General features: G+C 37.1%; 1 protein-coding gene across 4 annotated transcripts in view; it reads left to right on the forward strand.

The window, feature by feature from the left end:
• Nucleotides 1-14,258, forward strand: part of GNPTAB (N-acetylglucosamine-1-phosphate transferase subunits alpha and beta) — a 49,167-nt gene that overhangs the window by 23,697 nt on the left and 11,212 nt on the right. For all 4 annotated transcript variants that reach the window (XM_086754415.1, XM_086754431.1, XM_086754423.1 and 1 more), the window contains 9 exons: nucleotides 2,823-2,984; nucleotides 4,604-4,783; nucleotides 5,868-6,038; nucleotides 7,754-7,877; nucleotides 8,644-8,847; nucleotides 9,930-11,038; nucleotides 12,048-12,247; nucleotides 12,509-12,728; nucleotides 13,522-13,635. In XM_086754415.1, the coding sequence (XP_086610541.1) occupies nucleotides 2,823-2,984; nucleotides 4,604-4,783; nucleotides 5,868-6,038; nucleotides 7,754-7,877; nucleotides 8,644-8,847; nucleotides 9,930-11,038; nucleotides 12,048-12,247; nucleotides 12,509-12,728; nucleotides 13,522-13,635 (2,484 nt within the window). The remainder of the gene's footprint in view (nucleotides 1-2,822; nucleotides 2,985-4,603; nucleotides 4,784-5,867; nucleotides 6,039-7,753; nucleotides 7,878-8,643; nucleotides 8,848-9,929; nucleotides 11,039-12,047; nucleotides 12,248-12,508; nucleotides 12,729-13,521; nucleotides 13,636-14,258) is intronic.

The following is a 14,258-nucleotide window of genomic DNA, read 5'->3' on the forward strand; positions in this document are numbered from 1 at the left end:
CAGGTGGCTTCAGGAGTTGGTGTTTTATGTTCACACAGATGTAGTGAGCAAGCTTAAAAGAAAAAAAAAAACACACCACAAAAAAAAAAAAACACAACCCAAAAACCTGAGGCATTGCATTGCTTTTGGCTCTGAGATGACCCTTCTGCTAGTTACCTTATAAAGGGAATTTGTTAAATTTGTAAAGACAACAGTATATCATACTTTTAAAGTTTTCTGAAACTCTTTTAACACAACACATACCTCCCCCTTCTTTTGCTATGTGGGCATGTGAGTTTTCCCAATATCCATACTGGAGTGTGGAAAAAAAGGAGCATCTAATTTCCTTAACAATCAGCTTTGGCCATGAAGAAGATAAAGGGTAATAATTTAAAGAGCGATTAAGAGTCCGAGTTCCACCTCAGAAAAAAATACGTTCTTTAGGCCTCTTACCTTGAGAATGTGGAAGTGAAAGTTTACTTCTACACGGGGTGGCTTAGCCCATCCGGCCTGCCTCCTAGCCTAATAAGTCAAGGAATTGCCAGGCATGCTGGCTCCAAAGGAGAACCTGCATTTACAGTTACCTGGTGGGAAGAATGCTCTTTTCCTGTCTTATTTTCAAGTGCGTGATATAAATGTGCACAGGTGGTGGTCTGTGCACGTGCCTGCTTGTGTGAGAAGCTGAGGCTCACCTGATCACGCTGACTCTGTGCACCTGCCTGCTTGTTTTTCTGTTCTGTTTTCACAATACCTTTGGATCTGCTGGTCTGTTTTGTCAGGGTGAAAGAGATCTCTAGAAGATAATGTTTCAAGGGAATGGGCAATTGCATATGTCCCCACTGAGAGGAGGATAATACCTGTGACATATCAGAAAATCTGCCAGGGGAGAATTTGACTTTGAATATACCAGCAACAAAATGCTCTGAGCAGAGCTTCCAGTTTATTAGAATCTAGTTAGTTATGTCACCAGATAACTTAATTGAAATCTAAATTTATTGATAGCTCTGCTTATGGAAAGACTTGTTTTTTTTTTAAAAAAAAAAGATGTTGGTAGAAAAAGACACTGATGTAATAAAAATAATCTATTCAATATAGGAGTTACCTTAATGCTGATGCTGAGCAGTGGAGCACATTTTTCCACTACTTCTTGTTTGTAGTTGGACTGTTATGTATTTAAAATCCTAGAGTATATATGCTGTGTTAGTGGAGAGGAAAGGGGAAGTGTTTGTAATAAATCTAGTTAGGAATCGGTAGTACAGGTATTTATTTCACTGACTTTGGTGGAAACAAAGAAAAACTAAATGTTCTTAAATGCTTTCAAAGCTCTAGAATTGTAATATTTTTTGTTATATGTATGTTTTAAATGACAGATTCTAAGGGACTGTGTGACACTGTTGTATTCCTAAATAAAGCACATACCCACTGACGGCAGCTTTGCAATCTGTAGCATTTTGATACCGATATTTTTGGAGGTTGCTAGCTGCAGTCCGTAACTATACCTCAGCCATTTAGCTACCGAAGCCATCCTTTCCACCCGTAGGTTCAGATGATTCCCTGGAAGGTCTGAGATTTATCAGATTTTTCTAATGGCAGGCCTCATAAGTCAGATTGAAAGATCTCAAATAGCATATGAGTCAAAGCATCGACAGCTTTAAAATGTCACAAGTGGGACAGCTGGTCTTGCTAAGGGAAGGGGTGCTAACTCTGGGACAAGTGTTGTTTTAAAATGAGCAGAAAGGGTCAGATTAAATAAAAAAAAATTAAAAATCACTTACAGGTATTATCAGAGAAACTGTGATAGTTTTGCTGTTTTTGGATGTGACAGTACTCAAATTTCATTAATGTATGAATTGCTTTTACAGATCTTATGCAACTGAAAATCCGGTAGACACCGTTGTGTCTTACGTTGCATGAAGGAACAAAAACTAAGCGTAGCATCTAACAAATACTGTTAATGACTAACTGCATTTGTTCTTAATCCGACTGTTGAACGCATGCACTCGTATCATCAAAGTGCAGTTCTACTTTTAGCTTGTTTGTGTCTGCTCATGCTATTTCATATAGCATAAACAGCATTTTATTGGGTTATGCTGTATTTCTAGGGAAGTGTTTTGGTGCCCTGCAATTTGTAAGCTATACTAGTTGTTAGAGAGGGCGTGCAGTGCAAGCCCCTTCTTACCCTGTGCATTCTGAAATCTGATATACAGACTTACTAGTGGCAAGAGATAAAAACAGCAAACAGATCAAACAGTCCCCAACTAAGAAATGACCTTAACAGCAGATTGGCAGCCATCATTAAGGACTCGGAGACCCACATGGATTAGTTCTGGAGCCCTTTGTATCTCAGATTTCTGAGCTGTAGGTTGATCTGTAAACCATTCTGAAAATTTCATGCTTCTGACAGCAACGATGAATTGGCAGCCTTAATTTTCTGAGAAAAGCGTTGCTTGGAAGACAGAAAAAAAGTATGATTCTTTAAGTCATATAATAAAGTTGTAATAAAATATTATTTTTTTTATTTGGGAGGAGGGAATGGGTGGGGACTTACTATTCACTTCAGAAATACTTACAACATGGATAGCTTTACTGTTTCTGGATCATTGTGTAAAGAGAAGTTTTCTTTGGAAAGTGAAAATTAAGCATCTAGAAATGTTCTGTATCTTTAAATGTTTTTCATTTCCCATTTTACTACCTCTTTTTGTATTCTTACAAAATTATAGTTCTTTAAAAGGTGCTTACGAGTCATTAACTCTATTAAGAAAAATACAACAAAAAGATGGAATTGGTAAAGGAAAAGTGCTGCTGTGGGTGCATGCTAGAAATTATTTTCTGTGCTTGTGTAGTTGCAGCTCTATTCAGAAGCCAGCGTGGCTCTCTTGCAACTGAATAACCCTAAGGGTTTCCAGGAACTGAGCAAACAAGCAAAGAAGAACATGACTATAGATGGAAAAGAACTGACACTTAATCCTGCTTATTTACTGTGGGACCTCAGCTCTGTCAGTCAGGTGGGTAAATTCTGTTGTGGCATGTAAAGGTTGTAGTATTTAAAAACGGCAAGCAGAGGCTAGCTAGTCAATGACAAGGAATGTGGGATTTGTTCTAGAAGCTTGGAAGCGTTAAGAATCCTGTATTTATTATGTTGTAAGAAAACACGACAAGAGCACTGTCAAATTCTGAAACCAAGGAGAAAGAAGGATCAAACAGAGTGACATTTAATTGAAATTTTTGTTTCTGCACTAAGTGAAAAATTTTGCCCTCTGCACATGCATGTTCTGATAAAGCTCAGTGCAGTCAAGTCCTGAAAGGCTTAACTGATACTGACTGGCAGATAGGCAGGCTTCATGTGTGGGGGAGACAGAGGACTTTGTTAACAAACATGATTATTTCCTTTTCAATGTCTTTCTTACACATTTTTTGCTTTGCAGCGTCATATATGCTGAGCAAGTGCTAATTGCTTCTCTTCCAAAAATTTTGAAGACCTGAAACAGATGTCTGTAAGGAAAGGAGGTTTACTTTGGATGCTTTTGATACAAGCAAGGATGTTTGGTTTAGCAAAGGGAACTAAAACAACAAGATGTCTGTTTCAAGATAAGATCTCCTAAAATCTTGGGGTTTTTATCCTGCTAGAACTTAATTTTTTGGTAATTGTCAAGTGACAAGGGTAAAGTAAATGTTTCCTCTCCAGTAAAGCTTGCAGTCTGTCCCTGTATCCTGTGAACATGGCTTTTGGGGAGCTTTTCCTTGTTAATACAAACCCTGGACTCAAACTATGTAGTTCCTTATGTGGAAATTATGCATTATTTTGTAAACTGGTAACTAGCCAATGGATGCTGGTGTTGCCAAAATATGTTTCTGAGGATGTGTAAGCTGTGTTACTGTACATACTAGAAGAGGAGACTTACAGTGTGTAGAATCTGCAGTGAAAATGGTAATTGTCATACATTCAATTTTTTCTTGAGTTTCCTGTTTCAGTTGGGTATACTTCTTTTAGAAATGGTCCTTTTAGGCAGCCTTAATTGTTGTTTTTAGAAGAGGTCATTAAGTTCTAATAAATGGGAAAAGAAACATATGTTACATTATCATGTAACCTAATTTTATTATTTACCAGAAAAGCTTCTAATTCAAATGTTGGCTTTTTAACAAAAACATATGTAAACATTTAGCTATTTGATTGCAAATATTAGGCTTCATTCTGTTAATTTTCTCCTACTTAAGTTCTTTAAAATAAAAGAGCAGGGGATAACTCAAGAGCTGCTACATCATGACACTGCCACTGTATCTATATTAAGTGACATTTATATATGGCTTATGATGCAATATACTTGGAAGGCCTGAGCCTCTTAAAATTGGATTTCTCAAAGGTGATGTTACAGATTTGAAATGCAACTTGGCTTTTGATCAAGATCAGGAAATAATTGAGACTAATAATCCAGGAAAACAGGAGGGTGTGTTTTTTAATTCAGAATATGATCCTTTAGAAGAATAATGGTACTTGATCAACATACTTCTTATTTTTGAATCTCGAAGTCCTCAAATGCTTATGCAAGCACACTGTTGTTACCCAGCTGGATCAGAACTTGAATGTTCTATTTAAAATCTAAGAAAGGATTTTATCTTTTTATAGTCTAAGCAGGATGAAGATATTTCTGCCAGCCGTTTTGAAGATAATGAGGAGCTGAGATACTCATTACGATCAATAGAGAGACATGCCCCTTGGGTACGACATATTTTCATCGTCACTAATGGGCAGATTCCTTCCTGGCTTAACCTGGATAATCCTCGGATAACCATAGTGACACATCAGGTAAAAGCCAAACAAACAAAAGCCAAACAAAAAACCTCAGCAAAAACCTGAAACAAGCATGAAAGTGTCACTAGTAAAGATTCTGTGTTTGTTTTTCAATGTAGTTATCACCTTTCAGGTAAAGGCTGCATTTATTTGGAAGGTAGAAGTGACCACCTCTTCCCTGTCTCATCCATGGTTTTGTTAAACCCCAGTATGTGTTTGTATTTTGGCTAAGCAGATAACTGAATATATATCAAGCCTTCATTTAGTCCACTTCTCCAAATACTAGGCTTCTGCTAATGCATACCCATGTCTAATTTCCTTGTAAAGTCTATTTATAAAAAACCTGGGGAGAAGAAAATGTAATCTGAATCCATAAACAGTCTCTCAGGACCAGTAATAACTTAATAAGCTTGTGCTGAGACAGGATGGATTACAATTACTGGAACTCAGCTGCAAAAATATAGCTATGCATTCTAAAAAGCTTATTTAAAAAGAGAAAGGAAATGCTTCGAGTTTCCTGAATAAGTGAAACAAAAATGCTCTAGTAGCTTCTTACTATGAATTTAGGGGTAATTTTTCTATCCGGACGTGCCGTAGGAGCCCTGAGCAACCTCAGCGGTAACAAGATACTAATTCAACTTCTGTTGCTCTGTGCTTGTGAAGCTACTTGAAAGAGATGGAAGAATCCTGACTTTTTGAGTGCAGGAACAGGCTCAGCTTGCTTGAAATTTCCTGCAGCCTATACTGCATGAAAAGTGTGCATATGTGTACACTGAGCTTGGTCCAGTACCCAGTGAAAGAGGAGTTTGTGTCTTTGCATTGAACCAGGTGGAGTTTCTTAGTTAAGCAGCAGACTTGAAAATGGTTTTGTGTGGGAAAATGTGTTGTGGTTTTGTTTTGTTTTCGCTGAAATAGTTAATATTTTCACTTTTTATATTTCATGTCTCTTCTTGTTTGTGGTTTTTTTTTTGTTTTTGTTTTGTTTTTTTAGTAGGTATCAAATATATCTGATGTGACTGACCTTTTATAGTTTGGAGGTTTTTTTGTTTATTTTTGCCTTCTGAAACTGTTTGGGGTTGTTGGGGCTTTTTTGTTTTAGGAAATATTTCAGAATGTGAGTCACTTGCCTACCTTCAGTTCACCAGCTATTGAAAGTCACATTCATCGTATCAGCGGCCTCTCTCAGAAGTTTATATATCTCAATGATGATGTTATGTTTGGGAAGGATGTTTGGCCTGATGATTTTTACAGTCACTCTAAAGGTCAAAAGGTAAGCCATTATGAAGGGATTTTTAACAGAAGCAGATGTAAGGCTTTTCTGTGCTAATATTGTGAAAATCAAATAAATACTACTTTGAAAGGTAAAGGAAATATAATATTTCCATTCACTCCCTGCTCCTTCTTTTGCCTCTGTAGGTTCATTATTCTTAACTAGACAATTGTTAGCAAAGGTGCAGAGTTGGGAGGGCTCTGTCTTTTTTCTGTGTGTGTGCTGTGTTGACGTTTGGATTGCGGAATTACTTTATATTCACTCACAGGTTTTTGGCAGCATAATGGCTCCTCTGTGAGGCTTCATGCTTTAGTTTATCAGTGTAGTTCTGTAATTCTCCCACTTTCTGTTGGAGCGCGGCTAAGGCTGATATGATGTTTGGCGGCTGTCAGTCTTCCCTCCGTAAATTCTTTTTGTTCTGTGGGAAATGTTCAAAACAGAACAGAATCAATTCTTCCATGGGAACAGTTGAGGTCAGATGCCATTCAAACTGGTCTGATACTAAAATTTACCATTAATTACCTCTGTTCCAGATATGCATGATGTCTTTGCCCAATCTATATAATCATATATATATATATATATATAATTATTTACTAGAAGATATATTGTTGCATGTTCATGAATATTAAGTTATTCAGTCTTTCAACAGACTTATTATCAACGACTAGGGTTAAGTAAGGAAAGCAGGCTGAGGAAGGCTTAGCAATAGTCATGCAGACTCTGGTTGCCAGCAGAGTTTTCATCCATGAACTTAATTCTTTTTTCCTCAATGTCGCTCTTGTAGATCAAGATTTATGTTTATTATTTATGAAGCAGTAAGTACACAAGACACAAGAGACCACTGAACTAAACACTTCATGCAGGCAGATGTGCACACACAAAGAAGTGTTGTACAAAATTAGTTTAAGCTACCCTAAAATTAACTCCCAGCCAAAATCAGCACACTGTTTTAGTACTTGAGGATGTTAGAAGGCTTTTAGTTGTTTTACATCTTTAGGACATAGACACAAAATTGCTCATATTGTTAGCGCGTTTCTACTGTTATTCAGTATTCTTCTCAGTTACTATGATAAAGTCAGCTTAGGTGCAATGTTGTATGTGATAAACTGATGCGTGAGTGTTTCAGTAGAAAATGTGCTGCAAATATCCCGAAACAATAAGGCCTAAAGGAAAACGTGTGTGGTTTTTAGTGCCTCTCCTGTTGAAAATACACACACCCACACACTTTTTTTCATCTTGGCAATTCTTAGGATTATTTAAATCATAGAGGATCAGATGCTTCAGGGATTATGTTCAACATGTGCTGCTTATCTCATGACTGGTTAGTAATGAAGAAACATTTTGAGTCAGGAGAACAAGTGAACTGTACAGTTATTTCAGAGTTTAAGTTCTCCCTTCTTATCTGACAAAAGGTTAAATAGGAATTTTCACTGGAATATGGTTTGCGGAAGTAGATTTGGGAAGTCCTGCTTTATAGTTCTGACTATTGCTGCCTTAACTTTATGGCCTTGGGATTTCTTCAGTTCTTCCTTCTGCTTGAAAGGAATAACATTTACTTCACAGGTGATAGGCTTCAAATGTTGTTTTTAAAGCTTTGTGAATACTTAAGGCACTATAGACAGGAAGGAGTTATTTTAGGTCTGTATTCCAAGAAACAAACTCAGTTGACTTCTGTTTGCCAGTCCTGGACTCAGACTGTAATGTTGTTCCAGGTTTACTTGACTTGGCCTGTGCCAAACTGTGCTGAGGGATGTCCTGGTTCATGGATTAAAGATGGTTACTGTGATAAAGCCTGTAATAACTCAGCATGTGATTGGGATGGAGGTGATTGCATTGGTAAGACAGCAATGTTAAATTTAGAAAAAAAGTGAACTGTTTGGTTTTTTTTCTTACAAGAAGAATTCTGTAATTTGTCATTCTCCTGTAACTATAAAATTTGCCTCCTTTGATAATTCAAAAAGGTTGACTTACAGATGAAAACTTTATTTCTTGCAAACTACAAATTTCTATGGAAAATTACAGCAAATAGTAGAGCATAGGAAAATCTTTGGGTACCAAATCTGACTAGCTGAAAGGAAGGTTTTTGAAATTCAAATTACTACTACTATTATCTAGTATTGTAGAATGCATATACAATATTCTCTATTATTTGAACTCAGAATCCAAATAACAACAGGACTTTGAAGCTGCATCATTAGTTTCTGGATCAAATTTTCAGGACTGCAGGGTAGGAAAATGAAGTGATGCTTTGGGAGTGAGGAAGTGATACCACTCCAGGGGGCTGTAAAGTCAAGACTGCAAGCACAAGAAGTAGTAAATCAGTTTTCTGCTTACCTTTTTGAAGTTAAGACAAAATATGTTGGAGTTTTTGTTGCAATTTTAAGTTGATTTCTAAAATTCTGCAGTGAAATTGTGCACACTATAGATTTTACACTAACTCACAGATGCCTAGTTAGCATTTGCCCTGTTTAAATTTCACTGGTGATAAATAAGATTGTCGACTCTTCAGTCTAGTTTTAACACTGTGGCTTAAAATGTCTTTCCTCAGAACTAAGTACTTCAAATGACTGGGGTTCTTTGTTTTTCTTTTTTCTCCCTATAGGTAACAGTGGGGGTAGTCGCTATGTTGCCGGTGGAGGTGTAGTTGGAGGTATCGGGAATGGACCACCGTGGCAATTTGGTGCAGGAATAAGTGGTGTTTCATACTGTAACCAAGGCTGTGCTAATTCCTGGCTAGCAGACAAATTCTGTGATCAAGCCTGCAATGTCCTCTCTTGTGGATTTGATGCTGGTGACTGTGGCCAGGGTATGTAAACACATTTCTGTAGGGATCCTCTTGAATTGCCTGACCTTTTTGGTTCATCATTACTCTCAAATTGGGCTAAGATGCCCTGTACAAAGTCTGAAGAGCTGTTTGCAGCTGAAGAAAAAAAGTCAGATGCTTCTTGTATTCAGTCATCCAAACTTGAATCAGTATTGCATGCTGCTTTATTTAATAAAACCATTATTGACCAAGCATGGGTAGGGTGCTTGATACTTTACAGAGCAGCAAGCATCAAACTCCTTGCCCCAAAAGGCTTACATTTTAAATGGAGAAATTACATTTCAGTTGCACAAACAGTCTTTACTTGAATAAGGACAGCTGACTTGATGATGCCTGTAGTGGTTAAGAAATTTAAAGAACCTCTCTGGTGCTGACAGCATGAGTTCAGGCCTGGCTCTGGGCTCTTGCCAAAGGCTACTTTGAGTCACCTGTGAAATTGTCTGAAGTTTATTTTGGTACAAAAGACTAGCAGAAGTGAATGAAGTGATTGAGAGTGCTGTCTGGTACAGGCAGGGGAACAGAAATGGAATAATTCAGCCTGTTTGGAAGAGTAGAGGCTCCTGTGCATCTCAGCTCAGACAAATGTGTTCCTGCCAGTTCTGTTGCTGGCAGTGAGGTTTTGTTCATGTGAGAGTTAACAGATAATCTGTCTTTTGCTGTGAGAGGGAGAAGTTAGATTCAGCCTATCTGATTTTGGAAGTCTCAAATCAAAATGCAGTGTAGTGGTGAAATCCAACTGTTGTAACATTAATCTACTAAAATGTGGCAAAAATGTAGGATGGTCATGTTACTTATGACTGATACATAATTTTAGGTGACATGATAATGAGCCACACAGCACTGGAATGTCTGGCAGCTTTATATATCTGAGTATTTTCTAGTGTAGTCATTCATTATTAAAGATAGGTGAGCAAGAAACTGGAAGGCACAGTAAGTGTTCAATAAGCTGTCTTCCTGCTAATATAGTGAATGTGGCTGGGTATATTACAAATAAAGAATACTGAAAGATAAGTGTCACACTGCAAGTTGACAGAAAATTGTTATTTCTTTTTTTTTTTTCCCAGATCACTTTGAAGAAATGTACAAGGTGACGCTTCAGCTTAATCAGACCTACTATGTTATTCCCAAAGGTGAATGTCTGCCCTATTTCAGCTTCAGCGAAATAGCCAAGAAAGGAATTGAGGGTTCATACAGTGATAATCCAATTATCCGACATGCTTCAGTTGCTAACAAATGGAAGACTATCCACCTCATAATGCATAGTGGCATGAATGCAACTGTGATCTATTTTAACCTTACGTTTCTGAATACAAATGATGAAGAGTTTAAAATGCAGATAGCTGTTGAAGCTGATACTAGAGAGGAACCAAAACTGAACACAACTTCCATGCAAAAATCTAACTTTGATTTTAAAACTATAACTCCAATACCAGAAGCTGAAATGATATTTGAGGATATTCCTGAAGAAAAACGCTTTCCAAGAGTCAAGAGACATCGAAATGGCACAAAAGACAGCCTACATGAAGAGGTGATAATACCATCAGTAAATGTGTCTCTCCTTCCTGAAGATGTTCAGCTAGCACTGCAGAACCTGGACTTAAAACTACTAAATGGTGATATAACTCAGAAAGGATTTAACCTATCCAAGGCTGCTCTCCTGAGACCTTTCCAGTTCTTAACTACAGTAAAGAGTATTATAGGCCTGGAAAAGAAGGGTGTGCACAGTAGTTCAGAAGATCAGAAGAACCGTACCAGCTGGCAGAAGCCTTCTAAAGATGTAAACGATGGCAAAATAAAAACAATGAAAGCAAACGACGAAGTTCCTTCCAGGCTTTTAGGAACAAAGGGGACTGTTGTGACAATGAACACAAATAAACCTGTTTATAAAGTAAAGCCTAAATCCACACTTCCAGCCCAGAGCATAGGAAATAAAAATGAAACTCGAGAAAAAGTACTGAATGCACTCATATTAAGGGAAACCCAGAAATCAAAACATACTGGGAATTTACATACTGGAGAAGATGCACAGGGAATGGAAGGAGGAAAAGGGGATGTGCAGGTGGATGTAAATGTAAGAGAGGGACTAGTGGGAAGAAAATTACAGTCTTATGCTGGAAGTTACCCAGGCTTTTTGCCATGGGAGAAAAAGAAATATTTCCAGGACCTTCTTGATGTGAGTATCTTAACATCATTGCTTATTGGAATAATTGCATCTTTCTGCATTTAGTGGAATACTGTTAATATGATTTAGATATTTGGAATGTGTCTTGTCTTTGAGGCAAATATTGAGTTTTTTTGAAAGCTCCTTTTGACTTTTCACATAAAATCTAATTTGTTTATGATCTGGGCCTTTCTTAGCTAGGTGGCAAAAGATGAAAGCCATTACTGCTTTTTTTTTTTTTTGTCAAATTCACTTTTTGTTCATTGTATGTTGGCAGAGTGCTGATGTTCAGATGTAGCACTAAAACAGAAAGCTTAAATTTTGTTTTGATTGCATTTATGCAAATATGGATCCAGTTTATAAGAAAAAAAGAAAAAAAAGTAAAATAAATGTATAATGGTAAATACTTGGGTTCTAGAAGTTAAATTAAAAGTCTGCAAAGAAAACTGAATATCCAGACCATGTCAAGAAAACATGTAGGAAGCTGCTTCTGCTTCCAGCCAAAGCATTTTGGCAGTTTTGAAAACCTCTAGAAGAAAAGATAGAGACTGTGCTTCAGTTGGTAGCAACTGCTTTTGCACTACTGGATATAGGAAAGGGGCTGTGTTTTTAAAAGGCTGCCTCTTTCTGTTCATCTGAGATTGGATTTTGCATGAGGAATCTTTATATTCATAGAATTTCAGTTTATCAAATGTGGATAAATGATCAGCAGAAAAGGGCAATATTACAAATAAATCCGATAACAAACAGGGGCTCTGTGTGTGGGGGAAGTGTCAGAGCATAAATATTAAGGAAGTATTTTATAGAATTCTTTTCCTCCAAAGCATGAAAATTTTAAGGAAAAGGTTACCTTTTCTCTTCTGTTTTTTAAAGAGAAAACTAAGGAATATTCAAAACCTCTCTTTCCATTTTCATATATTGGAAAGAGTTGGCACCTGACTGAAATGTCATTTTTTCCTAAATGTTTAATGTTTTTGGTCTTGGTAATGTAACCTTGATTTATGCCTGTCCTGCTGTTTAGGAAGAGGAGTCATTACTCAAACAAATGTCATACTTAACTGATGGTAAACATTTTGGAAGGCAGCTGAAAGATACATTTGCTGATTCCCTTCGGTATGTAAATAAGCTTTTAAACAGCAAATTTGGATTTACATCTCGGAAAGTCCCTGCTCATATGCCTCACATGATTGACCGCACCGTTATGCAAGAGCTACAGGATATGTGAGTATGTCTTTGTTTGGAATAATATAAAACTGTAGGTAACTGTATCTTTCTGTTGATGCTTTTCTGCAGCTATTTTCCAATGTGATTAAAGTTATATTTTGAGAAAGGAAATAGGGAATTTATTACAACGTGATAGTTGTGCTAAAATAAGGAGACTTTTGAGGACTTTTTAAAATTCTAGGTGGGAATTTGCTTTTAGGTAAGGAATGTTTTGCTTTAAGAAACAGGAGTACTAAGTTGGTTTACATTCTTATATAGGTTTCCTGAGGAGTTTGACAAGACATCATTTCACAAAGTGCGACACTCGGAAGATATGCAGTTTGCTTTTTCATATTTCTACTATCTTATGAGTGCAGTTCAGCCACTGAACATTTCTCAGATCTTTGATGAGGTTGATACGGACCAGTCAGGCATTTTGTCTGACCGAGAGATTCGCACGTTGGCCACGAGAATCCATGAACTACCATTAAGTTTGCAGGTACTCTTTCCTCAGCAGTAACTTTTAGAGTAACTTCAGTTTTAAAGTGCAAAACTGTTGTATTAAAATGAGTCAAATCTTTATTTAACTTTGCTTGTAACGTTTGGCAATTCTTAAATTTTACCAGGAAAGTATAACATTATGTTCTGCTTTATCATTGTTATATGGAGTCAACAGTTAAGTTGAGTTCTAGCAGCATCAGAAAAGTGGATCACTGGTGTCTGAGTTCAAGAAAGCAATTAGTATGAGTTTGACAGAAAAGATGTTCACAGTGGTTTTTACCAGTGAAGAGTGGGATCTTGTTGTGGTTACTCTTGTTCTTGCACGTAGCAAAAGACAGTCCTTGCCCTGAGGAACTTGTGGGCTAAAGAAAGAAGTAAGGAAAAAGGGTAGCAAAGGAGGAGTCATCCTAGTAAATACTATGACCATGTACAAAGACTCGCATTTCAGTTTTTCTAGGAACCTGATAAACAGACACGTGGTCTTTGTAGAATTTACACTCTTAGAGACAGTTGGCAGAGAACAAACTTTCTGCTTTACAGAGAGGAATTTTTGCTTGATTTGGGATTTAATATGGCACTGGTGGGTTGGGAATTCTGTACTGTCCTGACATCATCAGTAAAGGTGTGGTTTTAATTTTTAAATGGCAGTTATGGAATTGGGGTCTGCTGAATATTAAGTCGTCTTTTTCCAACAGTAACATGGAAATTTGTTGTGTAGGTAATATTAAATATGTTTATGCACCCTTGATTTTTAGAACAGGATTATTTATTTTTCCTTCTCTTTCTGTTAGGATTTGACAGGTCTAGAACAAATGCTAATAAATTGCTCTAAAGCTCTTCCTGCCAACATCACTCAGATCCATGTCATTCCACCAACTCAGGAAGCATATTATGATCCCAATCTGGTAAGAAACACTGGTCTTAAAAGGTGCTTGGTGTCTTTCATGAGTATGAACTTACTGTGCTTGAAAAGCTGGTTTGATTTCTAGAAGGAAAGTATTTACCAAAATTTCTACCTGTGTGTACATGAAGTGTTGTAAAATGAAAATTTTACAAGCTACTTCCTAACTTACAAAGCCATTAATTACCTTCAAAAACAGAGAAAAGCAGAGCTTTGGAATGTTATTATATTTTGAATTTTAAAAGTCATTCTTGTTAGGAAAACTCACTACTGTGAACGAAAATGCAGTAAACCCAATACCTCTCTGACTAGAACTTTCTGATAAGTCTTTATCTGAATTATAACCCATTTATTTAAAAACAAACAAAACAAAGTCCAAAACCAACACCAAACCATCAGATGGACATCTTTAGAATAATTCTTCCTAATTTGAAGGCTTCAGACTAAGTTCTTTTAACAGCCGAAGATGAGCTCTCCCATACACACACAGACATACTGGAGGGAGTCCAGTGAGGGGCCATGAAGGTGATCAAGGGCCTGGAGCATCTCTCTTATGAGGAAAGGCTGACAGAGCTGTGACTGTTCAGGCTAAAGAAGAGTAGTCTCAAGGGGGGATCTCATCAATGG

This window comes from Chlamydotis macqueenii, chromosome 1 (assembly GCF_036417535.1).
Source record: "Chlamydotis macqueenii isolate bChlMac1 chromosome 1, bChlMac1.mat, whole genome shotgun sequence".
In the NCBI taxonomy this organism is placed as follows: Eukaryota; Metazoa; Chordata; class Aves; order Otidiformes; family Otididae; genus Chlamydotis; species Chlamydotis macqueenii.